We start from the raw sequence: 14,507 nt of genomic DNA, 5'->3' as shown, positions 1-14,507 counted from the left end.
CTGCCGGGCTGCTGCCGCTGCTCGGCGGGACGCGCTCCGTGGTACCCGGGATGCGCTCCATGGCGCCCGGGACGCGCTTCGTGCTACCCGGGATGCTCTCCTGCCTCCTGGCGCTCCTCGCCTGTGCCGGCGGGGCCGCTGGAGGAGCCGGCGGCAGGCGGGGGGCAGCGGGCGAGGCTTGCGGAGGGAGGGTGAGTAGAACCGGTGTTGGCTCAGTGCGGCGTTCCCGGGGCCGTGCGCGGCGCTCTCGGCTGCGGGTCCCGTGTGCGCAGGAAGGCGGCTGCCTTCGAGGGGAAAAAACTTTTCCTTCGGCTCCTGGAGATCGGGCGAGAGGGTGGCATTTCACGGGAATGACTGGTTTCTCGCCTGGGAGAGGGAGGCATTGTGTAAAAAGGGAGTTTGGAGAAGTCACTCAACAGGTCCCTTCCTCCGGAGACCAGAGGAGCAAAACCATCGCTTGGGCTTTGTTATTTTAATGATTCGAGGCCGCCTTGGGGTCTTAGCTTCAGGCCTGGTCATTATACAGAGGATGTAGGAAATTTACGGGAGGGAGGAGAGGGGAGGAAGGTGATAATTGTGGAACAGCAAACAGTTTGTTCCTGCTCTGTGCCTTTTGTTCCTGCTTCTGGTGTGTTTTGCTGTCAGGCTGTTCTTGATTGCTTCTGCTTTTAATTGATTTTTTTTTAAAAAAAAGCCTTTGGGTGGTGTGTTTTGGTTTGGATTTTTGTTGCCCCCGTCCCGCTGTCCGGTTCCAGCTGCGGGCGGGGCTGGCGGTGCGGGCGCACCGGAGGCAGCAGCGCTGACTTTCATTGCCTTTCCTTTTTGTTGGGCTGTCAGTAGGGATTTCCTTGGTTTCAGATCAGAGCTTTTGAGAACGTTACAGCAACACACGGTTCAGAAGTTTGTAGGGGTTAGAAAGGCGAAAGCGTTGGGGAGGTGTAAAGGGAGAGTGTGGGAAACCGAACTTCACATCCTGACAAAGCTTCAGACCTAAACCTTTGTGTTGGATGGAACTCTTGAAGGTTCGAACTCTCTTATTAGGTCTTCTTTTAGCTGTGAATTAGGCATAAAATGTTTTGGCTCAGTGTGTCTATTGTATGTTGCACAGATGTAGGCAGGATGGAGACTCCACATGCTCCTCAGGAGCGCTGTGTGGAGCTCTGTCAAGTTTGGCAGCAGCTATTCAGTAAATTGTCACCATTAAAAGTCACAACGCTTGAATAGTGTATTTTGACGTTTGTAGAAATATGCAGATGTAGTTTGTATTGGATTTATTTTTTTGCTTACGTAGTTAACGTTATTGTGTGTTTTAAACCTGAATGTGCCACAGTGTAATTCCATTAACACAATTATTTTGATTGGCATTTAGATCAGTAAAAATCACTCTTTCAAGTTGGTTACCCCCCTCTTTATTTTTCAAAAACAAATGTAACATTTTAGCTTGTTAAATATTTGTACTCGTTTCTCGGGGGTTTTTTTTATGTTTTCAGCTTCAAGATCAGATTTCCCTAGCCATTTTATTCAATACGTTGCCTGATTGTTTGAATTCTAATTCATAATCTGGTTTTGTAATATCAGTCTTACTTGTGATTGCCTTCCTAATCCCGGCAGGCCGGCGTTTATTAGAGTAATGACTGCAGGATGGTACCCATTGTCTCAGTTTTGTGGTATTTATCTTGGTCTGCAGGTAAGTTTTGAGTAGACTTGACACACCACTAAGTGACTGATGGCCCCTCTAACACATTGTCTGCTCTGGAGCAGAGCTGCCTTTGAAGTAGTGCCCTGTAGGAAGTAAAGAGACTATTTGCTCTATTAAAATTCCTTGGTATTTCCTCTGTTTAACCACAGGCCACTTCCCCTCTGCCACTCTAAACACTGCAGGGACACTGACTGATTGAAAAGACACAAGCCCTGAAGTAATTGTGTGCTATTCAAACAGATATTCTTATTGCTGGTTATTTATAAGTAGCGTCTAATTAATGTGTGTTAAGGGCATGAATGAATCTTAACATTCTATATAGAGAAAGTAAAGATGTCTAGCATGCATTAAAGGAAGCAGTTGAATCAAAGTAATTCCCGATGACATAAATAAACAATTTAAACTTAAAATAGTTGTTTAAGGAGAAATAAAATGTAGATAGCTGGGTGTTTGTATGTACATTTAGATACACAAATGTTGGATATTTTTCTCTACTAAAACTGCATTTCCCACTCCTGATGAGTCTTCTGTTGTTTGAGTGATGTTTTTGGAAGTCCACATTCCATCTTGGCACATTTATACAAGTAATGCTTATTTTCCTTTCACTCTTGAAAATACAGTTTTAAGTTTCCTCCGTATTTTGTGGCAATAAAAGCTTGACTTGATCAGAGCATATTACTGGATTATGGTTAAAAGAATGTGATGAGGAAGTATTTGATGTCTTGAATCACAGCTCCTGAAATTATTGTTAATAGTTGGTGTTTACAAAGCTGAAGTCTTTAGATGTGATTCTTTTATTTAGAAATTCTATCACAAAATATGTGCTTATTTTGATTGCCTTCTTTAGTAATACTAAGGTGTTTGTCTTGCAAGCCCAACATGTGTCTGCAGCAGGAAAGAAGTTCATATCTGGGCGAGTAGCTTAACATTACTGTTTCTGAGAATTATCAGTTATTTCAATGGATCCGGGATTTTAGAATCTGGGTTGACTTTAAGTCTAGGTTTTCTTTCATTGATGTTTAACAGAAAGTTTAATGTATTTCTACACTTAATGTTATTTCAGATTAAGGTAGAACGCTTGCTTAAAGCAGAATAGCATTACAAAGTAGCTTTCCATATGGATGTTCTTTCCATATGAATGTTCTTTCCATATGGATGATCTTACTACATCACATCCATAGCTTTATCCAGAAAAAATACATCAGGGGAGGGCCTCTTTTTTCTTGAGTAAGTGTGTCCACATGGGGAGCTATTCTGGAAATGTAGTCTGAATTTTTTTCATCCAATGAACAAGCTATGAAGTAGACAGGGAAGACAGAGTTGGGCTTTGATGATGATTTGAATATATTTCAGATTCATTTATTCACTGTTAAACACATGAACAACTTTACTCTCAAGTTGTTTTGTGGATTCTAATGGGACTACACACACGAGTAATTTTTTTCACATGTTTAATTCCTCTGAAGTTCCTGGTACTGAACCGTGTTTAGTATAAAGACTAAATTTAATGAGACCATATGATGAGGAAGAATAAATAATACATCATTTCAGCAAACTTCTCCTCCCTTGCCTTGTTAGCTGAGAATTGTACCTTCCTTTGCTGTGCTAAGCGAAGCTGATCAGACATACTGGGAGTCTCTGTTCCCATGCATTCTCCCCTGCAACTCTCCCTGTGTCATCTTCTATGCTCTTTATTTAAGGAGCTTTCCATTTCCTTTTCTCTTTCATAGAAGAGACTCTCTAGATCCCATTTACTGCTGTTCCACTGTCAGGAGCTCTGTCTGTCTCCTTAGGGTCGTGCTGTAATGTCCCTGCATTTATCTCCTCGAGCATCCCTCCCAACACATACTCATTCTTCTCTACAGCTAGGATTTTTCTAAGCATAAGTCATACTGAAATAATTTTCCCAGCTAAATATATGTTTTGGGAACTTCATTTAGGAGAAAGAATACCTTGTAAAATGGAAAGAAATAATATGCTAGAGTTTAAATTCCTCCCTTTAGTTCTTAGTCTTTGCCTACAGTTTAAAAATTGAATTTTCTCTTGCAGAGTATTTTAAAAAAATTAAGGATATTGGGCTGAAGACAGACCTGAGATGAAGCATGGTGGAAGGTGTTAATGTTTGCCATCAGGGGGTCCTTTAATCTACAGACAGTTCCAGGGTTGGTTGAAAGCTCTGGCCTCCATTTTTATCTGATTTTTTTCAAATCCATAGATTTCTCTTCACGCGTGTATAGAACAATGTGATAGCATTTTAGAATTGATTTTTTTGAGTTTCATTTATCATGTAACGTAGCAGTGAATGTGACCCTGTTTACTCTAGTGTCAAAAAGTGTTGATGACAGTCTGACTATTTAAGTTAATTTAGAAACGCACAAGTAGCTCAAGTATGTTAATATTTAAAAAAGCAGATGACTGTTTCTTCAGAAACTGTGAGCTCTGCAGTCCAACTCCTGTGTTTCCAGAATGAACATTCAAACACATGACCTAGAGGACAAAATTATGCAGCACGAGCCTCCTTGACTAATTGAAACTAAGCATTAACAATAAAAATTTCTATTTCCTTGTATGTTGGTGTGAAATGAAGAAATTTGACTGTGATGTTAATTCATAAGCTGTTGACCTAAAAAGATTTCTGCAGCTGAAGTTTATTAGGACTGTGGCAGGTTGGATTCATTTTCTCTGTAGATCATATCTCTTAGTTTAGATGTCAAACTCCACCCCCTGCATTACTCCCCCCCAAAGTCTGCTTTCAAATAGCAGAAATGTAGTAACTACTGTATCACCCTTTAATTTAGAATCTTGAGGCACTTATTTAAGAACAAGTTCCGCTTTGATAGATTAATACATTATAGTCCACTGGTGAAAAGATGTTAAGCAGTCACGATTAGATTATACTAGCTTTTCTTTAGTTAATTTGGTAATGTTAATGTAACATGGATGTTACTTAATTAAAACTGCAACATTTAAAGGGTGTTTAATAAGGACCAGCTGTCTTTTCCAACAGATCAGTCTAAAGATGATGAAACAAAGCTTTGATGTCAGCTTGCTTGCTTAATTCTGCTCAAAGGCTGGTTTTTACCCATAAATTTAGCATGTTTTTTAGAAGCAAGCAGGATAAGAGGAGTGTGAAGTACTATGAGAGAACTGTGAAGTTTAAACACCATTTTAAATTTTCAGATGTAGAAATATTTTTTTTTTTAATTTTTGAAGCATTTTGCTTTGTTGTTATTTTTCTGAAACTTTAGGTTAATGTTGATTTTTCTGTACCAGGTGTTGTTTTTATGTTTAAAAATGAACATTATTGTAGAACACGAAAAAAGGATGTTGTGTCAAAACTGTGTTCTTTGTGCATCATTTAGGTGGTATAGAGATAGCAAAAGGAAGATAATTCTGTGGCTCAGGAGTGTCTGCGTTCTAATCTGGTATCCTCTTCAACGGTCATCCGTATTTTTCCTCATGTCTTGGCTGTTTGTGGGATTTTTTTGACACATAGGAAACTCAGAATGCATTGTTAGGTTCCAGTAAAGGACACATACTAAGTTGCAGTTCATACACTTTTTTAGCCCCCTCTGTTCCTTGTTAGGCTCTTCTCTTCATGCAGTAGGTGGTGGTTGCCTCCAAACAGGTGGATAAATTCTTTATGTTGGATTAGAAATGTAGTTTTTGGCTCCTGCAAGAGGTATCCAGTACATTAAACTCCTCTGTTCTTCCTTCAACCTGAGTTAAACAATCCATTACTGAATTTCTTAATCTATAATGACCAGGTTAAAAGGGTCAAGTGTGCAATCCTTTTCTTTGTGTGTCATTGATAATTAGTGCTGGAATTGTGTCTAGCAAAACCTTTAGAACAGATTTACGTGGAGGTGAAATAAAGAGTACAAGACTAATTTAAGCCTGCAGGTATGCATGGTGCAGAATATAAGGGGCAAGGGGATGGCTTTCTTTTAGATGACTGAAGAACCATTGTTCTTTCATTTTGCTGGTAGGACACTACCTCTAAAAAGCCATCAAGGTTCGCTTCTAGGGCAGATAGGAGGAAAAAGACTGACAGCTCACCTGCTGTGTGAAAAACATTGATGCTGGCTATAAGACAATATTTTCAATTAAGTATCAAAATCTATCAGTAACACATAAATGGATATTCAACAGGAAAGTGTCATAGCAATTTGTTAAATGCATGTTGTGATCTTCACGTCGCCCTTTAAGTATATGCGGTAGGTGCATAAGCACCCTTTTTTATTCTTCTAGATCTGATCTTGGGCTGTTATTCATCAAGATAGTAAATCTGGTTTTGGGGCACATCACTCCCGTTGCTTATTCTAATGTGCTCAAACAAATACAAGAGGTAGTTTTGTCCTGGGAGGTTTCATACTAGGTCAGGTATCGAGTCTCTTCTTGCAGGCCTGAAGGTATAAACTCTGGTTAATTCAACAGAATTAGAGTTGTGTGGGTGTGACTGATGTGAATCCGATTTGTACCACTTGGTGATCTGATGGAGTGCAGAGGATCTGAGCAGTGGTGACATCCGTGTTGGCAGCATGGAGTCAGCAGTCTGCGAGTCTACCTGGCGTTTTTCTTTATAAATATCATACAGAGCATAAGTTGTCACAGTAATGCAGAAGTGATTGTAATGTCCAAGTGAAGTGCTTTTGAAATGTGTTCTTTTTCTGTACCCCTTGCATTCTGATGATCTAATGTTGAACGTACGAGCTCCTTCTGTGCCGGAACTCTGGGCTGACTGAAACTACAAGGGACAAATGCGGAGCATGCAGAGCTAAAGGGCCCCAACTAGAGCTGTGTATTGGGTCCTAAGTTGCTACAGGCTGTGGGTATCACCCTAACAACTAGACAACAGCTGAGTCTGAAGGTGTGGGGACATGATAGGGATGCAGTTCTGCTTGGAACTGTGTGTTTTCTGCTTAAAGATTTCTAAGTAATGGATTTCAGTCCATCTGTGTGATTGTCTCAGCCCACAGAACGCTATGCAATAACCGTTTCTCTATCATCTGCAATAGGGAAATGCTGTTTTTGCTCATGGTTGGTGGGCAGACTTGGATTTTAATTTCTGACCTTCCGTGTGTTCTTCATTCTTATATCAATGGGAGGGACTAGGTAGTTCTGATCTTGCTGCTGACTACATTCAAATCCAACCAAGCAATCACTGACTTCCCTGACTTTTTTTTGTATACGGCTGTGGGAAAATTCCTGGTTGGCTGGCTATGAATTAATGAAAATCCTTAGACTGCTTCACTAATGATAGCTCCTGTGGCTTTAAAAATGCTATTCCCTTTTTTTAATTTGGGGGAGGTCACAGAGGTTTACAGAAACTAAGAAAAGAAAACTTAACATCTGGTTGTGCTCTGTTGATGACTGCTTTTGTGTGAAGAAAAGTTATGGCATCTCCTCAGCATCAAACGCATTCAAGGTGATCCATTCTAAGAACTCTTTGCAAGAATACTTTTCACTCAAACTGTGATTTCTAATTAATTTTGCTCTGTGTCTTCAAGGAGGAGGATTGTAGTCCTCCACGGGAATCCCAAACTCATAAGATTGATACTTAAAACACACTTTGCCTTTATAAAATAAACTTTTTTCTCGAGTTTTATATTTATCATGGAAAAAATATTTATGCATATTTCTAATATTTATCTTTAAAATTTCAGAACTCCAAGATTAAATCATGCTATTGGGTTAGATTCTGAGCTTCACAAAAGGAATTTTTGTTCTTTGCATATCCATAGTGAAGATTCCTTTAATCTATTTGTATTTAAAGTTTCAAAGAGTGATCTGAGAGGTCTCCTTTTTCATTTTACAGGCTGAAATAGAAGGATTTTTTTCTTTTTTTAATAATGCAGGTTAAAATTACATATTAATTTAGTTTTATCTGGTAGAAAGGCATAATATGAGAACATTTAGAACCAAACAGCAAATATTATAAACTCTTAAAACCAGAAGCTATCAGCTGCTCAGTTAAACATATGTATTCCAGGTGTGACTGGCCTAGAATTGGAAAGCAGTTAAAAATTGCGGCCTTTAGAGACATTGTTTTTATGTCCTGTCATTGTTTTTATACAATGATTTAAACAAAATATATACAAACTTCTATTTGTCATCTGCTTGTGGAAGCAACACCCCAATCTGTTTTCCTTTTAAACATAGAATATGAACGGATTTGTTGAATGATTTTGTTTCTGTTGTTTGTTGGGTTTTTTCTTTTGTTTAAAGAGCTAAAATCACACCTTTTAAAATCAGTGGCCAAACTTTGACTCCTGTTTTTGCTGGGAATTTTTCTTTTGCTCCTCAGGTGGGTTGATGCTTTGTGATTACCTGGCACCAAACAATCGCGATTCACATCAGTGCAAGAGCTGGATGCTTTGCCCGCTTGAAAAACAAGACTCTGATCTGGCTGCTTCTTTGTGTATACGGGAATATTACTGCCCTCTAAACAGGACATGAGTTCAGAATGCATTTCACTCCCACAGTAATGTCCCATGTGATGTCATAGAAGGCCATTCCCTGTAAAGTCACATCTTCGTTGATAGTAATAAACTCCTTTACAAACAGGCCCTTAGGGATAATAGTTTTTAAACGTACCAGAGTGACTTTGGGTACAGCTGCCCAGACAATGAGGAATTCCATCTCTTTCCCCTGTCTGAGCTATCCAGATGCCAGTCTAGATCTTGTCCCAAAGCCCTTGTGAAGCCTTCCCGCGTTGCTTCATACTCCTCCAATTTCTATGGGGATCAGTCTTGCCTCCGTGTCTGAGCTTGCCCCTAATTATAGGCAGCAGTAACAAAACCAGGATGGAAATTGGAACAGGTAATTCCGAGCATAAAGGCTGCTCTGTCTGGATGAGCTTTAAATATGGTGTGGAAAGGGATGTTGCTGAATCACAAATATTTTAAGCAAAGATTTCAAGCTTGTGCTGGGCTTCCCCTTGAAGTCTTAGAGATACCGGGTATAAATGGGTGATTTAAGCTTCTCCCTGTAAGTGTGAGCAGATCCTTAGAAGCTTGGAGTGGGATTCTGAAAAAGAATGGAGTGCCCTAACTCCTATTGACTTTCAATGGGATTTGTTCTCTTTTGTGGCTCAGGGTGTAGTTACATTTTATATTGACTCAGCAGTGATGCTGATTAGTGAAATTTTAACTCCCATCTGCTTCCTCTCACTTTGGTGTTGCTGTTTGCTCTTCCTTCTCCACCTGTTTTAATGCACCTATTTGTGAGCTGCATTGTAAATCATGATATTAACCCAATTTGAATTGAAAGTATCTGTATTTTTCTTTGTTTTCTTTTACAACTGGAGCAATTTCACTGAGTTCCCTGTGCAGTGTGTGTTCAGAAGTGATGAACTGCAGCATGAAGGAGGAGCCGAGCGCTGGACAGGGGAGTCAGGAAATCCCTAAGCTAATTTTATGATTAAGTCAATGTTCGTGTCACTATTTGGATACTTTTAAAATTCCCACCCTTGACGTGTGTTAATTTAGATACCTTAAAAAAAGTATCTGATCCAAAGAGTTTGAGGTTATTGTACTAAGCATATATGAAACTTTAAATTATACAAAATATTTCATGTGAACATTTTTTAAATAGTGAATTTTTCACAAGCAAGAAGATGATAATGTTTCAGAAATCACTTCAATGTCTGTTGAAATGCAGCCAACTCTGTGGTGGAATACAGAGCGCACGGTAACGCTATACAGCCCTTCCTGCCAGGAAATGAAGAGGAGTGTATTCATTTGTAACCCGAGGGGGGGAATTCACTATGTAGCCTGTGTTTTGTGAATGGAATCTGTGAAGATTACCACTAAAATTACAGAGTGACCCAAAGGTCTTACATAACGCTCTCTATTTCTTATCTTGCTCTGAAGGCAGCATCTCCTATTAGTAGGGTATCTACGAGCAAATTAGTGTAGTTACTAAGTGTAGTTAAGGATTATTCCTCATTATAAAAAGCTTTAATTTTATTTACTCTATCAGAATTATTTATCTCCTGATACCACTTCACAAGGCACATATAAACAGCCCCAAAAGAAGAAAGGGCCACATGTACAGCCCAATGCTTTTGTCATAAGAGAATACCATGTTTTGCTTTTTCTGTTGTATAATGCAAAATATTTAGCTAAGATGCTTTTCAAAGTATCGGTAACATGATATAGTCCAAAATAGTTACAACTTTGCTTTATTGTTTGCATTTCTTCAGCAAATTGTGTCTGTGATGTTTAATTATTACCTTTTCCTTAGTTCACCTTCTGAGAGGAATAATAGTTAACCACAAAAAAAGTTAAAATAAGACTCAAAAAGACAAACACGTAACTCAACCTGACTCGTAACAGGTGAGAAGTTGTTATTCCATACTTTGTCAGAATAACATCAGTGGAAACAAAAACTTTATCTTTTATTCATTAGTTAACGAATAATACAAATGGGGATAGCTTACGTTTCTCCATATAGTTGCATTGGTAGGAGTAATTCACGAATCATGGCATTGACTTTTGGGGTTCTCTTTCAATAAGGGCCACTAGTCGTGAAATGTCATGCAGAGATTTGAAAATGGAACTTTCAGCTCGCTAAAGAATGAGCTGCAAGGACAGAACTTTCTTTTTGTTACTTTCTGGCATTAAATGTAGGAATCAAAGCCACAAAATAAGTGATAGAATAATGCCTGGTGTCATCGAATAACGCTGATAGATAGGGATGGCTATTGTTCAAAGCAGCCATGTGATGTTTGGTATATATGGTTTGGTTATTGTTTATGTTCAGTTCAGCCACAGAAGTTAGTGATGGGTAAACTCCAGTAGTTTATTTACATTCTTGTGTGTGGAAAGTGATTTGTAGTTCTAGGAACGATTTCCCCTCCTTCTCCTGATGTGACCAGGTTTTATGGTGACAGAGAAAAAAATAATTGTTTCCATGTTTGTATTTTAAAATCACATCCAAGTAGTATTCCTGGTGTAAGTTACCATTTATATTTTATATTAAAGTGGAACTTGCTGGTCTTTGGATCTGCTTCTCAATGTACTACAATAGTGTCATTTCATTTTAACAGAGATGCAGTTTTAAATGGAAAGGATTTTATATTCTGTGTAGTATTTATCTTATTGTCCAGTGTTTAGGATTAACAGTTTAACACTGATAAACAGAATTCGGGTAAATGTTTGAGAGAAATACGCATTCAATTGAACTTTTTAATCTGTGTATTTAAATGCTTAAGCTTTGAAAACTTAAGTTGCAGTTCTGGCTTCTAAGACGACTGCTAGAAGGAAACTTGTTCAAGGTATTGAATTTCTATATAGAGACTTTTTTGCTAGAAATGATAGTTTCCTACCAAAATAGATCTGTTAGTGTGCGTGGCTCTTTAAAAATAGGAGGTAAAAAAAAATGATTGTGAATGCTTTTTCAAGCATTTTTTAATTTAAAAGAGTTTTTTTCACAATTTGATCAAAGTCGTGTAACCTGTGGCTCTGTTTTTGTTGCACGTGCTGATGGTCTGTGGATAACATTACATTTTTTCAGCATGAAACTGAACACTTCAAATCCCTAAAGCAGTCTCAAATTTATGGTTAATAAAAGAATTTATTGTACTGGATGTCATCTGTTATATCACTCTGGGAACAGAAACTGGCAGTGAGTGGACAGGAAATATTTCCATTTCAAATCGCTTCAGCCTTATGGTCTAAGGTGTAAGTGTCTGATTTCAGAAAAATCACTGAATATAGATGTAATAGAAGTATTTTATTTAAGAGTATAATCTTTTTCAAATATCTCTTTTTGCTTTATAGTATAAAGATGCTACTTATAGCGTTAATGTCTCATACTTTCTGTATTTCAGTATTGATCCCTTAACCTCAAGGCAGTAGTAATGTGTTTTCAGGTCAATATTTAGACATGTACTGGTACTGTACTGTGGCCAAACTGCTTCCAAGTCTCAGACCTTTGTATTTGTAGTTGCTTGGGTTTTTAAGAGTGTGAACTCCCATGTAATGGTTAGGTTCTTCCAGCATAATGGATTTCTTCAAGTGATCTGCTTTTCAAATGTATTGTAACGTGTGACATCCATGGATTTAAACTTCATTAATGGAAACTTTAAGCAGTCGGATTGAAGTTTCTGTATCTTTTTTGTCTGCTAAGTAGTATTCAAATAGCTCTACGTTTTAAAATATTTAATGCATGTGTTTGTCTAGAGGACATTATAACCGGGGGGAAAAATTATTACATTTTTATCTTCAGCAAGTGTTAACATCCTTAAATACTCTGTTTTTCGTTTTCATACTGTTGTGCATTAATATGTGGTTAGAAAAGTTTGGAAGCAGTTGTGTATTTCCTTCTTTAGAAGATATGTGGCAGAAGCAGAAGTGTTTTTTTTTTTTTTACAGATACTGTAAGAGACTGATTAAAATTCATTTATTGAAAGATGGGTTAACTTTTTTGGTGCAAACCAGCCTTTTTGGCATTATTTTGAGGAAAATCAGATGAGGAGAGCATATGGGATGAAAACAGTACCATATCATGGCTGTGTGAACACTAAAATAGATTGATAACTCATTTGAGGCCTTTCTCCTTAAACTGATTAATTATATTTTATTTTATGCTTTGACTGAGCTAGAGATGGAGGGAAAAAGGAATTCATGGTGGTGTTTAAAATGGAGTAAGAAAAGTACGAACGCGAGTAAGCAGTGAATTTGGTGTGTCTCATGCCTTGGAGGTTCTGGGCTGAAGTAAGAGAATAAATAGGGTTCAGATAATATTTGCTGTGTTTGCTTGATTCGTTTCTATCCAATCATGGTAAAATTATTACACAAAGCTAACTATTTACTTAAAAATCAAGAGAAAAGTTAATATAATCTGTCACTAAAATCAGAGCAGTTCATTATTTTACCTGACCTGAACACCCTGTGTCTGCTAGATTCTAAGTCAATGTCTTCAACATCTCCTTGTGGAAAGCTCAGTGTATTGCCTCTGTAAAGGTGACATTTGTTCATTCTTAAGTGTTTATGTTTTAACTTTCTACGGTGTTTTTGATTCTAAATTTCTATAGATTCTAATTTAGGTTTCAAATACTTCTTATCAGATTTATATAAGCAGCTATTACCAGTTACCCTGATTATACTACCATAGTAACTTAACCTCATACCTTATTTCTAATCAAAACAACTCGTTCAAATAATCCACAGATTGTAATGTGGAGAACTGCGTGTCTATTTTCTGTTGTAGTCAAGACTTAACTTCCATATATCGACTGCATCAAGGAAGTTATTTAGGTGTATGGGATTTTTCTTTCTGTTTTGTGTTCCTGCAAAACTAAAAAGCAAGCTATAATAGGGTCAAGATTTAGTATTTACCTTGGGCAGCTTGGAAAAGTTTATCATCTGAGGTGTAGACTAAAAAAAAAAATGACTTAAATCTATACATAAATACAAAGCACTCCCCTTTTAAAGAGAGGGAAAGTTTAAACTGTGGATTTGTTGTAAAAAATTAATATCACCAAAGGGCGTGAACTGAAATCTGCATCTCGTTATGCTGTGTGGGCTGTGTATGTGTACTTAGCAGAGATGGAAGTGCTTGCTCGGTGTACTTTGCAATCTGAAATTACTTCATAGACAAGTGGGAGAAAGGAAATTCTGTTATCCCATTGTACAGATGAGAAGCTAAGGCACAGAAGCTATTAAATAACTTCTTCGAAGTTGTCCATATAGTGTATGGATAAAGCAGGAAAGGAAACCGTGTTTCCCAAGTCTCTGAGCACAGAGATGATTCCTCTGTTCAAATGCAGTGCAAAAGGTGTTTGTATATTTTCTGTTTGTTTTTAAACGGTCAGTGTTTCATGTCTAAGGCGTCTCACAGAGAATTAGGTGGGAAGAAAAGTGAGATGGAGAATCCTTCAATCTTAAGGCGTTAGGATTGTCACTGTCTCATTTACGTGTGTATGCAGGACCACAAGAGTGTGCTGGTCCAGTGTGTAAGGAAATACGCCTTCACTTCATTGGACAGCCTATGTGTTCGATACATAGTGTTCTAAACTAACTTTATATTTCTGGCAATTTGAATGAGGTAAGTGAAATTACAGTTTAGGATACCCTCTCTTCAGGTTCCTTTCAGTTGTAAGGACTTAGTGTGGGGTGAGTCTGGATGTTATTGATGCAGCTTGTATGGAAACCAAAGGAATTTCCTTAGAGCAGCAGAATGATGGTATTTTTCTGGAGGCTAAATGCACTTTGCACCATTCCTGCATGTTGTCAGAGTAGGTCATGAGAGAGTAGACCCATATGCCAAGGCTGCGTTTGTACAGCAGGCATTTGATTTTAGCATTCCTGTTACTTTTCCCAAGGTGTGATTAGTGAGTAGGGAAATTTATAATTTAAAAGAAGACTGAAGACTTAAGGCTTATAAAGATGTAGATTTTCTTTGCCATAGTGGTTCTTTTTTAATTAGATAATCCAATTATAACCAATAACACAAGAACAAAAAGTGCTCCAAGGTTCTATGAACTGGGTAAGAGCAATCTTTAATGAAAAAGGCAAAGGGCAGCAGCGAAGTAGTTTTAAAACCCAAGTGAGTTGTGATATAGGTTGTGTCAGTGCTGTAGCAGATACCACGTTTTGTGTCAAGTAGTGTATTATTAGTTTGAAAATGGCAGTTACGAACTATCCACGCACAGTAGGGATAGAACGTGTAACCTTTGCTTTGGCCTACTTTCAAAAGCACTTAGGAAATACATAGGAAAAATGCATCTCTCAAACTGCTTTATTTGTTTTAGTGGATTATGAAGTGTGATATCCATAGAATCTTAGAATAGTTAGGGTTG

General features: G+C 37.9%; 1 protein-coding gene across 2 annotated transcripts in view; it reads left to right on the top strand.

Moving 5' to 3' along the window:
• IL17RD (interleukin 17 receptor D) overlaps window positions 1-14,507 on the top strand; it is a 46,420-nt gene continuing 31,913 nt past the window's right edge. Inside the window, exon 1 of one of the 2 annotated variants that reach the window (XM_054077024.1) lies at window positions 1-191. In XM_054077024.1, coding sequence (XP_053932999.1) covers window positions 51-191 — 141 coding nt within the window. In that variant the 5' untranslated portion in view covers window positions 1-50. Of the gene's footprint in view, window positions 192-748; window positions 1,023-14,507 lie in introns of those variants that run through there. The other variant, XM_054077025.1, reaches the window with a different exon arrangement.

This window comes from Cuculus canorus, chromosome 11 (genome assembly GCF_017976375.1).
Source record: "Cuculus canorus isolate bCucCan1 chromosome 11, bCucCan1.pri, whole genome shotgun sequence".
Lineage (NCBI taxonomy): Eukaryota > Metazoa > Chordata > Aves > Cuculiformes > Cuculidae > Cuculus > Cuculus canorus.
This window is presented reverse-complemented; position numbering and strand designations above follow the sequence as displayed.